Source organism: Gnatocerus cornutus, chromosome 9 (assembly GCF_029298725.1).
Source record: "Gnatocerus cornutus isolate USDA-ARS CGAHR chromosome 9, icGnaCorn1.1, whole genome shotgun sequence".
In the NCBI taxonomy this organism is placed as follows: Eukaryota; Metazoa; Arthropoda; class Insecta; order Coleoptera; family Tenebrionidae; genus Gnatocerus; species Gnatocerus cornutus.
In genome coordinates, this window is record NC_142241.1 from 5,488,287 (window position 1) to 5,506,711 (window position 18,425).

The 18,425-nt window shown below is 34.6% G+C and overlaps 1 protein-coding gene across 1 annotated transcript in view; it reads right to left on the reverse strand.

Moving 5' to 3' along the window:
- LOC148168104 (serine/threonine-protein kinase 32B) overlaps positions 1-18,425 on the reverse strand; it is a 34,287-nt gene that overhangs the window by 3,930 nt on the left and 11,932 nt on the right. Inside the window, exons 4-5 of the mRNA XM_088044482.1 lie at positions 3,559-3,724; positions 3,346-3,505 (exon numbers count right to left, since the gene is read on the reverse strand). Coding sequence (XP_087900608.1) covers positions 3,346-3,505; positions 3,559-3,724 — 326 coding nt within the window. The remainder of the gene's footprint in view (positions 1-3,345; positions 3,506-3,558; positions 3,725-18,425) is intronic.

Sequence of the window (18,425 nt, forward strand, 5' to 3'; positions counted from 1 at the left end):
CAACAAAGGCGTGCTGTGGGAACTCGAAATTTAGTTTAGTGTGCGATGATTAAATCTTATTATTGCCAGGTAGACTAAATATAACAATTTTAGAAGTTTCGAATGTGGCGAAACAGTTTTAACAACAATCGTGCAGAATGTTTTGGTCACCATCCAATTGATTAGTTTTAATAACGCCGAAACCTCGTCTTCCGCGGATATTAAAATTTAATGTCTTTTGGAAACGAGCACTGAAATAGTTACGAAATCTTAGCAATTTTAAGAATTTTCTGTGAAATATTTTAACATGGGTTTTAAAGATTGGGCTTCTACGATGGTGTGTACCATTTTTCGATGAATATTTGATTTTTTTTTACTTATCCGTATTTATTTTTTATAACATCCTAACTTTTATATTTTACTTAAAATCTTGTTTAAATCTTCTTCACTCTTGGGACTCTTCTTACGAACGCCATAACTTTAAAATTCACCATTATTCTCTTCTTTTTGTCCTCTACCTATGATTACATTGTTTTCAAGGAGATTTGTTTATTCCTAGTCGATTTGTGCACCATTTTTTCCATTGTGTAAAATTCTACATTATGCCATTTTATCTATTTCAATTTTTCTTTTTTTTTTAACTATTTATTCTTCTTATTCCAATTGCACCTTTGATTTCCAGTGGCGAAATTTTAGTGCGTGAGACAATTTTGTTCATTCTTAAAAAGTCTTAAAAATTAAATTAAAATCGTTGTTAAAACAAGGTGAGTGGTTCCTGATTCCTAGAGGTGGATGCAGAAGTACGAACTCTGACGATAGAGCGCGTGGGCAGAATTAAAGAGTGAGTTTGTTCATTTCTTAGAAACTTCAAAAATTTTATTTATTTCTTTAATCGCAGTAAGTCTTTCTGTGAAGAAGATGACGTTGTAGAAGCCACCATGGTAGGATATGGGATTGTTGGGCGTTTTCCAAAATTGTTCATCGTCGTTAGCCATTGTGAATTTTCTTCTCTTACATCTCTTCGTAAATTCGGTGCCGCGGTCGCGTCAAAACCGCGACATCCGCGAGTGTTAAAAGTAAAAGTTTAGTTTCGTAAAACAGTGCCGAAGTACTTTTAGTGCGCGCGATAATTTATTAGTGTCTTAAAAGTAAAATTAAAGTCGTGTGAGAGTTGCCTGGCTCCAGGAGGGGGATGCAGTGGTAGGAGCGTGACGATGCGGTTTAGAGATCAGGATTAAAGGGTAAGTTAACTGCCAGCTTGAAAATGTTGGTTCAAATTTCTATGAAAAATTTTCGATTGCAGTAGGTCCGTGTTTGAAGATGATGGCGACGTTGGATCTAACAAGGTAGGATTTTTCCTTCTCTGGGGGCGGGATTTGAACGACGATGGACCTCGCGATGGGATGTTTTCTCTTTCAGACTTACGGTTGCGATTTTTCCGCAGAGTGGTAGTGTTAGTGCTATTGGGTTAGTGTTATTGCGTTGTTAACAAAATGTAAAAGAATATTATATCCATTGAGGTAAGTTAAAAATTTTATTAAACCTGCTTTGAAGTATTTAAAAACAGAACAATTGCTACAATTACCAACATTTTTAACTCCGCCTGCAGCGTCCTGCAAGCCAAGCCCGAATAAAGGAGGAGGGTTTTTTGACAAGTTTAGGTAACAATCAATTTACTCGTCAAGGGATGAGAGAAATGTTAATGAAAAAAGTGATGTTTATATACATATTTAACGGGTGATCAAAAAGTTTTCAGATTTTTTCCCAATTTTTCCCGTCTTTAATTATCTCATACTAACAATGTTAAACTCAATGGCAATGTCTAAAAATTCAATCTAAATTGACAAGTTTTATAATTAAACCTGATACAGACTCAGAAATGATCATCATAGCCTACCCTAAACTCAAAACACTCGTTATAACTATAAACTTAAGAGGCACAACCACTGTGAAATTTGTAAAAAATCGTTTTGTTTTTTTTGCATATTTCGATAGTCTATACCTTTAAAAATAACATGCAAAAGTTGCAAATAAATATTTTAAATAGTTTTTTAGTTAAAGCTATAAGTATAATAAACTATTACTATTCAAAGCTGCAGTTGTAACTCAAATACAAATCATCCGATCGTCTTGATTTTTTTTTGTTTTATTTTGTAACCTTGCTCTGTACGATGAACTTCCAGTTTTTCTATTGTATAAAAAATGTGATTTTGGCTGGTCAAAAATCATCAAATTTTAGAGCAAGACTTTTATTTCAAAAATCCGTCATTTTATCAAATATAAATTTGATTCCACTTATTCAAATTCATCCTACGAGAAATATCTTCTCTAGTTTAATAATCGTTTTATTTTTTTTATTTCAACAATGGTGAAGGCCGCAATCACTGATTACTTAATAACTCTGGCAGAATTAAATATTTTCACCTGAAAATTTCAACTGCTTTTCATTATTTATGTCAAAATGTATTCTCCAAATTTGAAAACATTTCATGAAGTATTTTTCTTTAAAAAAATCCCAAAAACCACCTTTTTTTTAGGGGGTCACAGTGGTTTCCTATTTAGAAGGAAATATTTATTAGTCAGTTTTGAACAAGTTATTGAAATTTGTTGGTGCATTTTCATTCATTATGTCGGTTTTACAGAATAATTTCATACATTTATGATTTACAAACATAACTTTATTAAAGTTATGAACAATACAATAGAAATGCTACCATTATCAGAGTGATGATGAAAACTCAGTTTAATCATCGCTCTGATGGTGGTAGCATTGCTATCGAAACGCGCGTCAGCATTTTTTGACGAAATTTGGTGTTTGTGAATAAATTGTATTTGACATTTCTTTTTTTTTTACTTCGTCTAAATTCAAGAGCTGTTAAAATGAGCGAGCGGTGCTCCACAAACGCTTTAGTGCAGATATGAGAGCATTAAACGCTCCTGGTTGAAAATATTTATTACGATTCACACGTTTTGTTCAATGGTCAATGGGTCAACCGAAAATACTGGCATTCTCGGGAGATTTTTATTATTAATTTTAATACAACTAAGCAAAGTTGTAATTAAGTTTGTAGTTTCTAGAGCACGTAAACCACACATTTCTCTAAAAAACCTCGTTCAGAAACATTACCTCCGGGATAAATATCATCACTAATCCTAATACAGAACGACGAAGTTTACACAAAGTTCATTACTCGCGTCGCCGTCGAACGCTAGAATGTGACCGTATTGCGATCAACTTCAAACTCGAAAAATTTTCTTTCATTATCGAGTTAATCCTTTAATCGCGTTCGTAATTACAACTTAATCTCAGCGAGTTATTTTTCACGCAACAATGATTACTCCGATTTTCTTAATTCGTAAACTGACCTGTGAATTATCTTCTTCGATTGGAGATAATCGAGTGCTAGAGCTAACTCACAGACCATCAGTTTCACGGCGTCTTCGCTGAAGTTCACTTCTTGTTGAATGTGGTAACGAAGGTCACCTCCTAACAGTAGATCCGTCACCATGAACAGATCCTCTTCATCTTCGATAAGAAAACTGGTTATGAGACAGCCTGTATCAATTGCTTATACTAACCTTGAAATGAAAACCAAATATTGACAAGAAAGGGATGTTCTAATCTTGTCAAGATTTCCACTTCTCTGAGCACGTTTTTAAGGGCGTCTCGTTCCATGCACTGGTGTTTGTTCATATATTTCATAGCAAACATCTGTTTAGAGTCCTTTTTTTGGACAATACAAACCTGAAAAAAAAGAACTTATTGATTTAATTTAGTGGATTTTGGTGGATGCGCCGGGACTCGGATTTACGTCCAACAATCGGATTTGGTTTCTTGTCACGTATTTTGGGGCAACACCTGAGCAAACATAATAACATCAAGATAAACAAAAAATCACCAATACGGGATCTGGAGAGAACCGTTCCGAAAGGACCGTTTTTTTTTAAGATGTAATCAAATTAATGCATCGCTTGGGATGTACAAATTAAGTGAAACTCAATTTACTATGAGCGAAGTTCGTTTGGGATACTGTGGAGACAATTAACAAATAAACTTCAAAGGTGTTTTAGCTTACTTTTTGTTTGTTAAAAGGTATCATTTTTAAATGATCTAATTATGCAGGATCTTTATATTTTATTCTTTTCGGGAAATTTCTAAATCTAGAAACCGTTTTAGTGTTGAAAAATAGTGAACATCTTTTTGATTTCCATGCAATTAATCAGTGTCGTGTATCACAGGCTGGAATATTACACCCATAAAAACCATCTGTTGGGAACTATTTGATAATGATAACACCTTATTGTGGTTGTTTTCATATAATTTTTATTAGTACAAGCTTATCTAATTATCTATCGTGATCATTATTGTCCCGATAACAGTCATTAAGCAATGTTAAAAAGAATATCGTTTCATGTTTTCCATTTTTATTATTCTCTCACATTCCAATAATGAATATGGAAACCCAAAATCAATCAAGAAATTATGGAAATTTTTGTAATAGAGACCGTTCATATCGACAGCTGTCTCAACAATTCATAACTAGCGAGAATCGTCGAACATAAACGTAACGAATGTTCAATATTCGCATATCTGATTCAATTGTGTCGAAAAAATCCATAAATTAAGTTGAAATTTTGCAGTATTTTAGGAGTTTCGAAATCGATTGATAGCAAGTTGTAGGTGGATAAAACTAAAATAAACTGTTATTTTTTAAATTTATTTGCCGCTATAAACACTACCTAAAACGTGGAGTAATAAATCCTACAAAAGTGTGAAAGTTATAGCAGAACCTTGCCGTAATTTCCAGGTGATAAATATTTGACGCATTAAACTCCAGGGGTATTTTGTTGTGTGTGACCTCAAAATAATGGAAGCACATCCTCAAAATCCCCCGTTTTTAAGGCAGTAAAATTAAATTTCCGGGCACATTTTCCCCTTTTTGACATTTCCATAGAGTAGAACCGAATTGACATATCTACCTATTTGTGCGGAAATTGCTGAAATGCCTAATACAGCTACAAAATTTCGGGTATTTAATTAATGAGCGCACTCGACTAAAGTTGCAAAATTTTTAACATTTTTATATCCAAGTCGAAAACTCTCGTGTTATTTTACCATCAATGTGAAGCACAGTTCCTAAAAACACCGAATTCATAAAAGTTTCCTGCCAAAAATGGATAATATCCGGCGTGATAAGTTAGGCCTGGTGTTCACACGTCTTGTCTTCAAAACTTTCGCTGTTAACTCAAGACGGCGATTAAGTTTGAAACCGTCAGACACTGTTGTGCTTCGCTCAATTACCATCTCGAAAACTTCCCCATGCAATAAAATTCGAGCCTCTACCCAATTTATGCCAAGTTTAGGACATCCTTTCACTGACGAGAAATCTGAGTTGTCTGCTAGTATTATGGCCGAAAATACGATCTTTCAGTGCTTGGCCGAAGGCGATGGCTCTCTGTCTAAGCTTCAAGCGCACAATCCTCGCTTAATACAGTTTATACCCCAAGCAAAGTATATGGAGCGAGCAAATATAAACGGTTCGTGGTCGGTTTGGTCTTTGAAAATAATAAAAATTTCCATAGTCCTTCGGGGTCGAAAAACGAAAATTTGTTGTTGGCGAGGGAGTTAGGAAGCCGGGATCTGGGGCAAAACTAATAAAAGGCAGGTCGTGCAATTAATAATACCACAATCTTCGCTCAGGATGTCGATGAAATTTTCTCCGGATCTTTGTTGACTCTGTCCAGAGGGTGTTTGCGTAAGTTTATGATCTACCTAAGTAAATTTCCCTTCATGGTCTACGACAACCTCTGAAAGTGTCTAACACACTCAAGTCGTATTAACGAGAAAAAAAGACGCGGACGCCGCCGTCGCCCTCTTCTCATTTGTTTGCGTCTCGCTTACCGCTGTCTTCGCGCATTAAGGATGACACCTGCGCCATTCCACCACAAAAAAGCGAAACGTCGATTTTTTAGCCCAAGTGTAAATTTATCCCCAAAACCAACAAACTCGACATCTGCGACGCATAGTTTTTCATTTTTACGTCCCGAATATCCATGGCACTGTCTAATCCCGAGATTATCCCTTTTTATTGCTCGATTTGCGGTTGAAAGGTTTCTTGCATTCGCCGCAGTAATCATTGTTCCTGTTTCGAGGACGTATTGACCGTGAAAGGAAATCTCCGATTCGAGATAAAACGCGTGGAACTGCATTATAAAATTGATTTTCAAGTGGTTATGTTGTGGAAATGCGGCCAAAGTTGTTTTGTTCGGTGAAAATTATGCATTTAATCTGGAGTTTCGCATTGTGTGAAGTGTGATAGAATGAGGGAGCTGGCAGAGCATTTGTTTGATCTTGTTAGTTTTCATTATGACTGTTAATTGCATATGTAAATTGTTACATTCAGTGGAGGGCAACAGGTTGGATTCTTTGTGCACACATTTCCTTTATCCGCGGAAACAGCTTTTTAATTTTGCAATATTCGAAAAAAGCAGACAATAAAAACATTTTAATGATGTTTTCCAGCTCTGTCGACGAAGACAATGAAAAAATGGAAAATTATTAGATTTTCACGACAAGGTCAGTCAATAAAATCAGCTTCAAATAAGTGTCATTATGTGCACTGCACTGCCTCGAAGAAGTTCGACGTTTTTATTAAATAGACAAGAGAATGAGAAAAGAATGTAAGACGAGCGTCTTGCTATCAAAAGTTTTACAATTAGATTGCACAGCAGAACGTAGAAAGCAAGATTTCTGTTCATTCTTTAAATGAACTTACATTTTTGGCGACATCGATATCGTGGAAAAACTTTACCTATACATATACCGAGTGATTTTCAATTCAGGCTTTCAGGACAGGAAGGAGAAGAACCTGAGAAAATCTAAAAAAGATTCCAATTTAGTTACCAATACCAAAATCTCTTTCTCTCCAAATTAAATAAACTTTAACAAGGTGTTCTGAGGTTCTAAGCTGATTTACCAGAGATAAAAAATAAATTCTCCCCGGTGCATCCCTATTTTTTCAAAGTAAGCTCAAGATTAAAGTAAAGAGAGGCAAATTAAGTCTGGAAAAAATCGGAAATTTTATTCAGAATGTAGGAATTCCAGCTCCAGACTTGAGTTCATGAATCATTCGTGGAACTTTTTATTACTGTGGTGGAATAATATCGCGACGTACGAAAAACAGTTTTCTTATATGAAAAGTCGACACATAAATGTGGCAGATGTGTTTTAAGTCTTTCAAATTAACTTAGATGCGTTATTGCAATGAAACTCGTCTGTTTATCGCTGCTTTTATCGCATGAAAAATCTATAAATTTCCTGTTTTCTGTTCTATGATCCATTAAAACGCTATTAAGGAGAAATTTTTGTTCCAATATCAAGGGGTATAATCCAAAAATAATTATGATAGCTGACCTCTTCAATTTTTTAATATTTGATCAATCAATAGAGTTGAGACTCAGGTAATAAAAGCATGACTCTCACATTTTTGAAACACAACTGAAGATTTATGTGCTCCTCGTCTACCACCTTATCTATGGCAAACTTCATAAAACGATAAATTTGCTTGTGTCAAGCCAAAATCCATCTTCTTTGAAAAGTTGAAGACGCCATAATTCTTAGACCACATTTCCAATTCTAATAATAAAATAAAACGAATAATCGTACTAAAACTTATAAATATGCAGCAAAAAACAAACTTCTATTTAAATCCGGTTTGTTTGATAGAAGCAATTACAGTAAAATTATTCTGTTCGGTCACTTTACACTGAATGCGAAGTTTGTTTAGGTGAATAATTTGACTATGAAAATATGGACGTTTTAACAAGGAGTTGGAAACAAATAGTCCAGTGCAGTGGAGCGGACACTGAGTTGTGGTTATTATATTATGCACGTTCACGTATGCACAAATTCATGAATAATTACACAACTTACTTTAATGACGTGTTTTGTAAACAATTGTTAGCAAATTTTTGAAAATTCTCTTTATTTCAACACTCAACAGTTGCTAGCACGGAAGACTTATTGCATTTTCGCTTAATCCAAGATAAACGGTGCAATTCCCTCATAAAATGTAAAATTCAACTTAGACCGCTTACAGAGACAATTTTCTACATTTTCCTCGGAAAAACTACGTGAATTTTCCGTGAAAAGAAAACTTTATTCCATATTGCTGATGGCCATTTCTCTTCGTGGAATTTACGGTTATTTCATCGTTCGCGTTTCTTTTTCTATCTAAATTTTTATTGCCCGTTCAGCAAAGCTCAGCTCTAAACTTATAAAAAAAGAAATTAAGTGTAATAAACTTAACGGGATTTCCCATCAAAGTCTGTGCTGCATAATTAATTTGAAAGTTTAACAGAATTTGGAATTACTAATTACAGGTTATCGCAAACTTCCCCTGCTGTGGAGACTTTGCAATTTAGTTGTCAGTTCGTCAACGTACAGTAAAACTGTCAAATTTAAACAATTCAGGCTGAAAACGTATCAATGTTAGATACAGGCATTTCATTGAGCGTGTTCGTGATTATCCGAATAATTCGAGACTCGCTAATTCAATTATTGCAACAATTTAACCTAGCAAAGTTTATGAATAATTAATGTTGCTAATATGCAAAACTGAACTTGGAAAAACAAAGTTCGCGAACATTCACAGCAGGTTGATTTGGTTTTCGTGAAAATGATAAATGTGCAATGTAACGACGTAAAAGTTACACAAACATTTCTTGTTTTGTCAGGAAATAGCACAAGTATGAGCTGAGATAATTTTCTGCATCGGGCTCTAAATTGAAGGTAGTGTGGACACGATTCGTCGATAGAAATTTGATAAAAGTCGGGTTTGCTCTCGTGGGAGTTTGCGAAAAATGTGCGAAATTAAACAGGATGTTATGAACTGACTAAGCAAATACAGTTTATATGCAGTTTATATGCAGAGGAATTCTAATCTTTCCTGTTTTGCACCGAATGTAAGTTTAAACAGACACAGAGAACTGCATTATTTGTAAACATGCCAACTACACAATACACAAAAACCGCAGTAGAATTTAGTGGTGTGCATCTTCGTGAAGTTTGCAACGTTTGTAGTTGCCTTAACTATGTCCGGAAATTGTTTAGGTTGCAAGTTACACAGTTTTACAGAAAGAGATAAAGTTTTTACGAAAAATTGAACTTTAATGTGGCCAAAATGAGAAATTTTCGCTTGAGCAATAGAAATTCAAAGCTAATAATGTGTACATTTTCAGTAAAAATGGTGGATGCGCCGAATATGTTGGAAGTTGGATGAATTTTAGAGCCTCACAATTGCAGAATATTAAATTCCAACTTTGGATTTATTTCTGCTTCCATTTTAATACAGTAGCCAAAATATGTTTTCATTACGAATCTCCAGTCTCTTTTAAATTCAGTTTAATTATGCTAATCTCGCAATAAATCACCATTTCGATGGCATAATAAATAAACCAAATCTTATTTTTATTTTTAGATGCGAGATCCATTAGCTAAACATTAGCCAAATGAATTTCTCATACGGCCAGTTTTAAAGCTAGATTTAGTTTTATTTGTTATTCTGTCCCTTAAATAAACATTTACTAATCCGATGGAAAACAGTTTTGAATAGCTGATCGTTAAATCGCGATTACAACGAATTACAGTCACCGCCGCAATATTAAATTATTATTAAATAAAATAGCTCAACTAGTCGCATGTTATGTGTATACTTACATCTCCACATAACACGATATCGATAAATCCGCTTTGTGTAGAATAAACAGAAAAGTTTCCTAGAGAGCCACTTTTTAAAACGTTGCGGAATTCTCTCCGGGAAAAAACATGTTTTTGCGACAACTTTTAATTAAAGAAAAGTTATTTCAGGATAAAAAACTTCAACGAGTTTAATTAAAGATACAGTGGTCGTAATTACAGTGATTTCGTTCTGAATGCGCTCATAATGAATTTATTACGATCGTGATTCGCTTTGAATAGAACAGCATCACGATTATTATTCTCGAAATCCCTGGGTTTCCATTAAACTAATATCATAAATATGAGGCGTGTTTAAAGATATTTGGATCAAATTGACCCCGACTTTTGTTTATGAAGCTTTCATTGCGGTTTTGAGTTTTAAGTTTGCGATGAAAATCTGAAACTGGTTCAGCGTTCGCAAAGCTCCAGGGACTCCGATAAATATTAATAAACAGCCGCGTTAAAAGGTATTGCTATGAATATTTAAATTGACTTTAGTTGTCACAAATAATGGAATTTGGCTCGGGTTAAGTGCGAACACATTCTCATCAAGTGAAATATTGTTTTGGAACGGAAAAATAACGAATCCACTTTAGCGAACAAAACGAAAAGAAAATAAAAGAGTAAGTTATGCTCACCGGAGAAAAACTTTGTCTCGCCCGAATTTTAGAGAAAAAACAACTAAAACTTGCCTTATTGGATATTAAAAGTTGTCGGGTTTATTAATTTTGGCCGTCTCGTCGAACAAAGCGAAGCTTGTGTGAGATTACAAAGCATTTAGTCCCGAGAAATCATTTTTTGTCCACTCCCTTTTAGCAAATTCTTACTCCGCTTAGTTCATTAGCATTCTTCCCTTTTCTCGTGTTTAATAAACACCATAAATAATGAATCGAACAATTTTCACAGCTAAAGCAATTACGTTTACTCTATGAATATCAAAATTTCATAAATGCTTCGTATGCTTTAATGAAACCTTGAAAGCTGCTACTAAATTTAGAAGATCGCATTTCCAAACGTCTGTTGCAAATTTATTCGATAATCTCATGGAAATATCTTCGACATCTCAGAAACTGATCGATGGAAATTCAAATCAGGCAAAAGCGAGAAAAAAAGTGCATGCCTCTAGACGGAAATTTTTAAATTAAACTGAGGAAATTAGGTGTTGTCAACTGAAAGTATCACGAGTGATTAATTCAAAAAAATGCAAAATTTAACACGTGCGTGACTTTATATTCAGATTGTGAGAAAAGCGGTCTGGAATTTCAGGTGAGTTAATTTTAATATTCGAAAAAGAAAAGAATCTTTAAAGAGGATTTTAATAACAGCGCCGGGGAGATGTTTTTTGCAGTTTTGCGTCTAACACTGACCTAGAAAGTCCGTTTTTCATTTGCGAAGGTGACGTTCACTTCTGTGCGTCTCGCTAGAAGATAAATCTCTTCATCACTTCGTGAAATATAAGGAGCTTTCGATAAAAGACACGAAAGGCCCCGATGGAGAATTCCCTCAAGTCATGAGACCGTATAAAAGTGGAATCTCCAGTCCTCGCAACACCTCAGAGGATTAGTCTGTGAAGGAAATGCGATTTGTTTAAACTTCGCACCCAATCAGCAAAATACGAAATGATTTTCTTGGAACAAAATTGCATTTTCATTAATTGGTGGAAAAAACTTCGAAAGAAGGCGCTCATCGATTGATTAAACGATTCGATTTGCCGCCGCACAGCGGAAATGTTTGCATGCTTCCCATTCCAGACACATTTTCTTACGTAATCTTCTTGTTTCCCGTTAAGGGAATGAATTGGGCTCTAACGGAAGAGACAATTAATTGCCTTTTTTCCATAAAGGCGGTATTTGTTTTCTCGACATGCTTTTCTCTAATTTTCCGTCCCCATTGTACATCCACACTTTTCGTTATATAACATCTAAAGCTTCCGAGGAACAGGTGTGTGCGAGAGTTATGCATTTTACATGTTTGATTATTCATGAGAAAAATAGATGAGACTCTTTCATAGACTTTCGTGTCTAACTTTAGAGTTCATTATGTTTTCCAGCTCGGGAAATTTCCTTTGAAATATTAAACGGGAAACAGTTAAAGAAACTAACAGCGTAATCGATTCCGAATTCAGAAAACTCAAACAATAGCTCGTTTATTTACTGAACAGAAACAAAAAGTTTGAATAATTCATTACAAGAACAATGGCCTCGTCCGTTTCGAACTAAAAAAAAATTCATTAATTAATTACCTGCCTCACACCTTGGAAGGAAAAACTATACAATTTTCCTGAACGAAAATCCGTCTCTTTCATTTAGTGTAGTCTACAAACTTGTTAAAACGAGCTTTGTTCTATTTCGGACGAGTTCACAGTCATAAAGTTGATGCCTTAAATGGAAATACAAGCTACAAAATGGACTTCAAGTTCAATTTTCCTGTCGCTTGGAACTCAAAAAGCTTGCACTGATTACGCAAGTTTGTACATTTCAATTTCCACGAGAGAATTAAAATGGTTTGCAGGAAAAATTGAGGAATTTGTTTCCGTAATTGTACAAAAATGCAACACGAGTTGAAATTAGTCCCGGCGCATCCACCAATTTTGTAGCTTGTTTTGTCCGCATCAGAGAAATTTAACATAAATCCAGGAATTTGGATAAGTGGAGATTTGAAAAGCTGCGGCACTGAAATTGGCAATTTTGGATAATTGGAATGTTCTGTTTTTATTTTTGCGAAGAGATAAGCAAAAATCATCGAAAACAGGTTCATTGTTGCACAATCGCATTTGTGCAACACATGGCCGTTTAATGTTCTGTTAATGGGAGATAACAGCAACAAGGGTCTAATTAAGGGCCGAAATTTGCCATCATTCCCGTGCTTTTTCAATATCTTTTCCTGTTGATGCCTGAAATGTATGATGCGGAAAATGTAGCGACTCTTGTCTCAAAGTCATTCATCACGTTCTGTAAGCTTAATCCACATCTCAAGTCCTATTTACACTCCGCTGTTAATTCAAGACATTCTATCTTGACAAAATTACATAGAGACATAATTAGGTCATGATAATAAAATTTATCTTTGAGATTTTCTTTCAGAGGCGCTAATTAATAGAGGCCGTTATTAAAAGAAATGGCTCGGTATTGATACAGGCTAGAACTGGGTGTGCTGGCTGCGTTATTAAATTATACCAAAGTGTTCAAGACTGAAGTCGAGTTCCATTTACGACATTATTTAATCAATAATTAACGTAATTTGCCTCAGGGCGACTCCGATTGCATTTGTAGCAAGGATGTCATAAATAAAAAGTGGCAGTGAATTCTCCCAAGCCCTGGATTAGTTTGTAATTAAATCTGAAAATTGAATTTGCTCACGCACTTTGTTGCTGCCTGGAAACACACTTCCGGTGCTAAAGAACACGTTTTTATGACACTAAGTTGAGAATTTCGGGTTATTATTACAATTAATAATGAAACAGGGTTTGATTTAGGTAATTCGTTGAAAGCTTCCAACGATGTGAGGAAACATGGCTTGTGCAGTATCGATTACGGAACATTAGGTGGAACGAGTAGAAAGTTTAATGAGAAAAACGCAATGAAAATTTCATGGCTCGTTCTACATGGAGTTAAAACCGATTTGTAATTTTTAATGAGAGAGGATCTGCGAATTTCTCCTGATTTTGCTGGGACTTTATTTTCACTGGACCAAGCTTAGCGAAACGATTTTCACATAAGCTTTGTTTACTTGGTCAGTCTGTTGCACTCTTCTAGTTTGTTTTAGTTTGATCCGAGTTAAGTAGCGAGTTTTGTTTACACAACTGTAACAGTGCAAAAAGGAGGAAGAAGTCGCTCTTTTTAACTTCAGCAGAGGTTGCAGCTAAAGTTCAAACTACACAAAAATTCAGAAGAATCATAGAAATCGCCTCTTCACGACCGAATTTACATTCTTCGTGCACAAGCTGCAGCCACAGTGTGTAAATACCTGTTTATTGTTTTGACGTCTCCGACCTTCCTAGCAAAAAACGTGGGAACTGGGTCACTTTCATTTTATCCAGAAACTTGTTTTGGCAGTTTTAGAATGAACCATACGTTCGCCAGGCAGTCAGGAAGTGGCTGTGAAACTCGTTACTTCCACTTTCGCTCTTGCATTGGAATTTGCAGTTGCAGTTCGGACGGTACAGTGCTTTTTTCATTTTACTAGTTTCACTTTTCCCGGAAAAGGCCAAATTAGGAAATCTGTGTAAACTCTTTAACTTTAGTTTACAGGAAAATTAAAGCAAAACTTTTGTCTCCCAAACACGTAGTTCCATTTGAGGCATCAATTTCATGATTGTGCGCTTTTGCTAAATAGAACAAAGCTTTTACTTTAATAAGTTCGTAAACTACACTAAATGAATAGCACGGAACTTTCATTGCTCTCCACACTGAAAAGTTTTTATATTTTTGATCATTCTAAGTGATACGCAAACTCGTTCTCACTATCGGTTACATTAATTCAAAAGTTCGAGATTTATATGGATTCGAATTACCAATTCCGTTGAAAAGTGCCTTCAGGTTAAAACATCTCGTGAAATTCCTGTAATGTACTGCTTTTTGATTGGAGGAAGCCAATTTGAACTTCCGGCGACATCGAAAACCGCAGAAAATTCGTTTTAGACACTTTACAAAGGACACATAAAGAGTCCGATAATGAACTTGATGGAAACTTTCAGTGGTGAAAATTACTCGCTCTTATGGAAAAATAATTATAGCTTTAACAAGTCAATTTAGCTGGCTACTAACACACCTGAGCCACACTTTAAATTTGCGATAAAATTTCATTTGGAAATAAATTGATAAAGCACGCGAAATACTCATCTTTCAGAGCACATCTCGAATATTTTCTACATCAGCTAAATCATGAGATGAGTTTCTAATTAAATTTAGCTAAGTGAGTTTGTTTTAGGGCTCATACTTTAGAAATGACTAAGACTATAATTACAGGATTGGGTCAATAATGGGGCTAAATATCAGAGTTTCTGGTCAAATTCTCGCAGATAATGAAATTTTGCCTCAGTAAATAAAGTTTAACAATAAAAGGGATTCAATATTTAATACCACCTCCTCGTTTAATTTAGTTGTTATCACAGTAAAACATGACCAATACACGGACTCAATTAACTGCTCACTAGTACAATTGCCCAATTTAGAAATTTGGTCAGATTCATCTGAAATTGGCAACAATGGTCCAATTTAAAGTACCGCTATGAAATTCAGTATTCAGGTCAAAATTGTCGAAGTGATATCCACGTCTCCGAAACTGGAGAATGATAAATGATTTTCTCCGGGTATGAAATTATAGCGAATCTGGTTGGAATAATTTTTCACTTTGTTTCAAAAAATCCCATACACGGTTTAAAACAGCGTCAACACTTGAAGGGAATGTGATTTTATCCTTCAAACAAACTTCCGGTTAGAAACGATCCTGCTTCTATTTTAAATTCATGAACTCCAAGAGGCGAGATTCTGGATCTCCGTCATTGCCAAGAAATCGTATGTCTGAGTTCCCTCATCACAAAACCAATTTAGCATCCCATCTTGCATGCGCCTCAAACATTAATTCATTATTAGGAAAACCGCGACGTTTAATACAGACGCCTCGTCAATTAGGGGAAAATTTATAGTTACGAGAAACATCGTCGCTTATCACAATACGATTTCAAAGCAACTGGTGATGGTTAGAAACCTTTTTGATTAAGACTCCGAACCAACGAGCAAACACAGTTTCGTTCTCCAAAAAACTGTTTACTCTCTTGAAAATCAATTTCCATAATGAAACCAGCAACCCTATTATTTAACTTCTAAAACCACAACTACAAAACAGAAGGGTAAGTGATTACTCGCTATAATCTGCTTGAAATCGACTCTGCATATTATAATTACTATCCAAGCACTGTTTGTCTCATAAAAGAAAATTCCGCCTTTTGTAAATAGAAAATTCCGACTACGCATACTTATGCTTGGCGCCTCCATCAAATTTCATAATGTAGACAGAAAAACTCTTGTTTACTTATTTTTCTGCATCAACGCGTTTCCATTTTTCCAGTTATGCTTATTTCATAACACCATCTTCGTGAGCGCAATAAATATCTTAGAAGCGAGGTCTCTAGAATGGTGAGGACCATTAAAATGCTACATTTTTATTAAAAGAGAGACAAGTGGAGATTAGATTAAAAATGATATTTCTGTGGTTTTGCAATTCAAAGCTCGCGGGAAATAAAATTGTATTCACGACCATCAAATAATTCGCTTTTAGACAAATAATGATGGCTATAGTTAGGTCCGACGCAATAATCAAATTCGGCGGCTCTGATCAGTCAAAATCCGTTTAGTTATGACAAAAGTGTCAATTTATAATGTTGCAATTTTCAGTTAATTTTTGTGTTTTACCTTTTAATATATCTTCTGAACAATGCACATATTAATATTTTGTACGAAAACAAGTTGAAAATGTTTGCACGTATTTTTATTTTCGCATTTAGTTGATTTTGTAGGTTCTACATAAAATACTCTTACATAATTATAACCATCATAATCACTGTCTTGTAACTTGTATGTTTCTTTTTTTTTCAATACATTTTTCATTGATAAAAATTTGTTATACACAGGCATTTATTTTAGGAAATGGATGTAGATAAAGCATAGTATTACACTCGGATGTTATAGTTCTTATGCACTAAAACTCGTGAATAATGGTCCTCATAACATGCTCGTATAATAATATACACTACCGTTCAAAAGTATTTGCCCTCTTCAAAATATAACTAATATCCATTCACAAAACATAAAAATCAAGTTACCTTTGATTTCTGTAAAATCAGAGTGTACTTTTCAATCATCATTTCATGGGACTGTACTTTGAAGTTTGTTGTCAATGTCAGTTCAATTTGTTTAATTTTAGTTTACCTTAGAGAACTTCTTGGTGTCTTGTTGAAACTTCCCAATGCAGAAATGATCTATTTCTTAGGCTTTCTTGCAGAGTGAGTCGAAATTAAACATTTTATTTTGAAATTTTGGCATTATAATTGTCAAATGTCCATTTGGTTACCAATCTCACCAACTGTTCCGTTTAGGGTTATTTTTTATCGCCAACCATAGTAACTTTTATGTTTTGTGAATGAATAATATACAGGGTCCGGCAACACTTGTGTCCACCCCCAAAATCGTCTTTAAATTTAAAGTTACAATTTTGAAAATTTGCATACGCTCATAGTTGACAAAGCTTTTTTTTCACGGTTTGGTTGGCGTCGCGACGCCTAAGAAGTATAATTTTTAGCGATTTTTGAGTTTTTGCGGAAATATTCGCGAATTCATTTTTTTTTCAACATAACTGTGATACAAATATCTGAGTTTTTATTTTGAATCTAATGCAAATTGTGTATAAAATTTGCGAAAAAAACGCTGTTTTATCAAGTTAGTTTTCAAAATTCTGACGGCGCAGCGGGAAACTACGTTTACACCAAAATTTCACAAGTCACTTCATTCCCTCTTATAAAGGTTAATTAACATCGACAAAGCGACAATTTAACCAATTAAGACTTTTGTTACAATCTAAAGAGAACCAAAGGATAGATGTCATTTGTGAGACAAGATGTTGACAGATGGGTGTAAACGTAGTTCCCAATTTTGACGTAATGAAATTGGAAACTAACTTGATAAAACAGCATTTTTTTCTCAAATTTTGAAGACAATTTGCATTGAATCTAAAATAACAGCTGAGATATTTTTAACACATTTATAATGAAAAAAAAAATAAATTGGGGGTTGATATCACAAACCCTCACAATTAACTAAAAATTACATTTTTAAGGCGTCGCGACGCCAAAACTATTAGAGATAAAAAACAAATTTTTGCGTCAGCTTCTAGAGCTTTGTCAACTGTAAGCGTATGCAAATTTTCAAAATTCTATCTTTAAAATTAAAGACGATTTTGGGGGTGGACACAAGTGTTGCCGGACCCTGTATAGTCGGAATTTTATAACTTTGGTTTAACCCCGCCCACATGAACAAATGACGATTGAATTTGTCGAATCAAGAAATGGCTAGCGTCCTTTACTCAACAGAATCAAAAATTTGACGGCTCAAGTGTCACATATGTCAAGAAGATGTGCGGTTTTGCGAGAATTCAATTAATCGTGAAACTTTCGTCGATTTTGATGGTGTTTCATCTTCTAATGTGTAGACATTTCTACCCCAACTTTTAGCAAATATCGACAACTATCAAAATTTTGCAGAGTGAATCAGACTTCCAGCTAAAATTCAATTGGCGGAGTTAAACCAAAGTTACAATATTTTGACTATAATTCTATTGCGATTTCTTGCTTATTTTTCCTGATTCTGTGGTAAGCGATAATAATTAATCGTTGCACGCGTTTTCCGCTTAACTTAGCTTTCTTCACCATTTCTGTACAAAACCGTCACCTAATTTTTACTGAAAAACTTGAAAAACAATAAACTTCCTCAACAACAAATTAAAGAAGTTTTGTTGTCAAACATTTTCACTATATTAAAAAAACGGTAAATGTCTATCAACACTTTCGTTTTTGCATTTATAGGCTGATGGATTGTGAAAATATGTAAACGATGTCTAGTATAATAAAAATATAAAAAAATTGATATTTTCAAGAACATCAACAAAAGAACAAAATTGCTGTTAGCAAAAATGAAAATTATAAACCAGACAT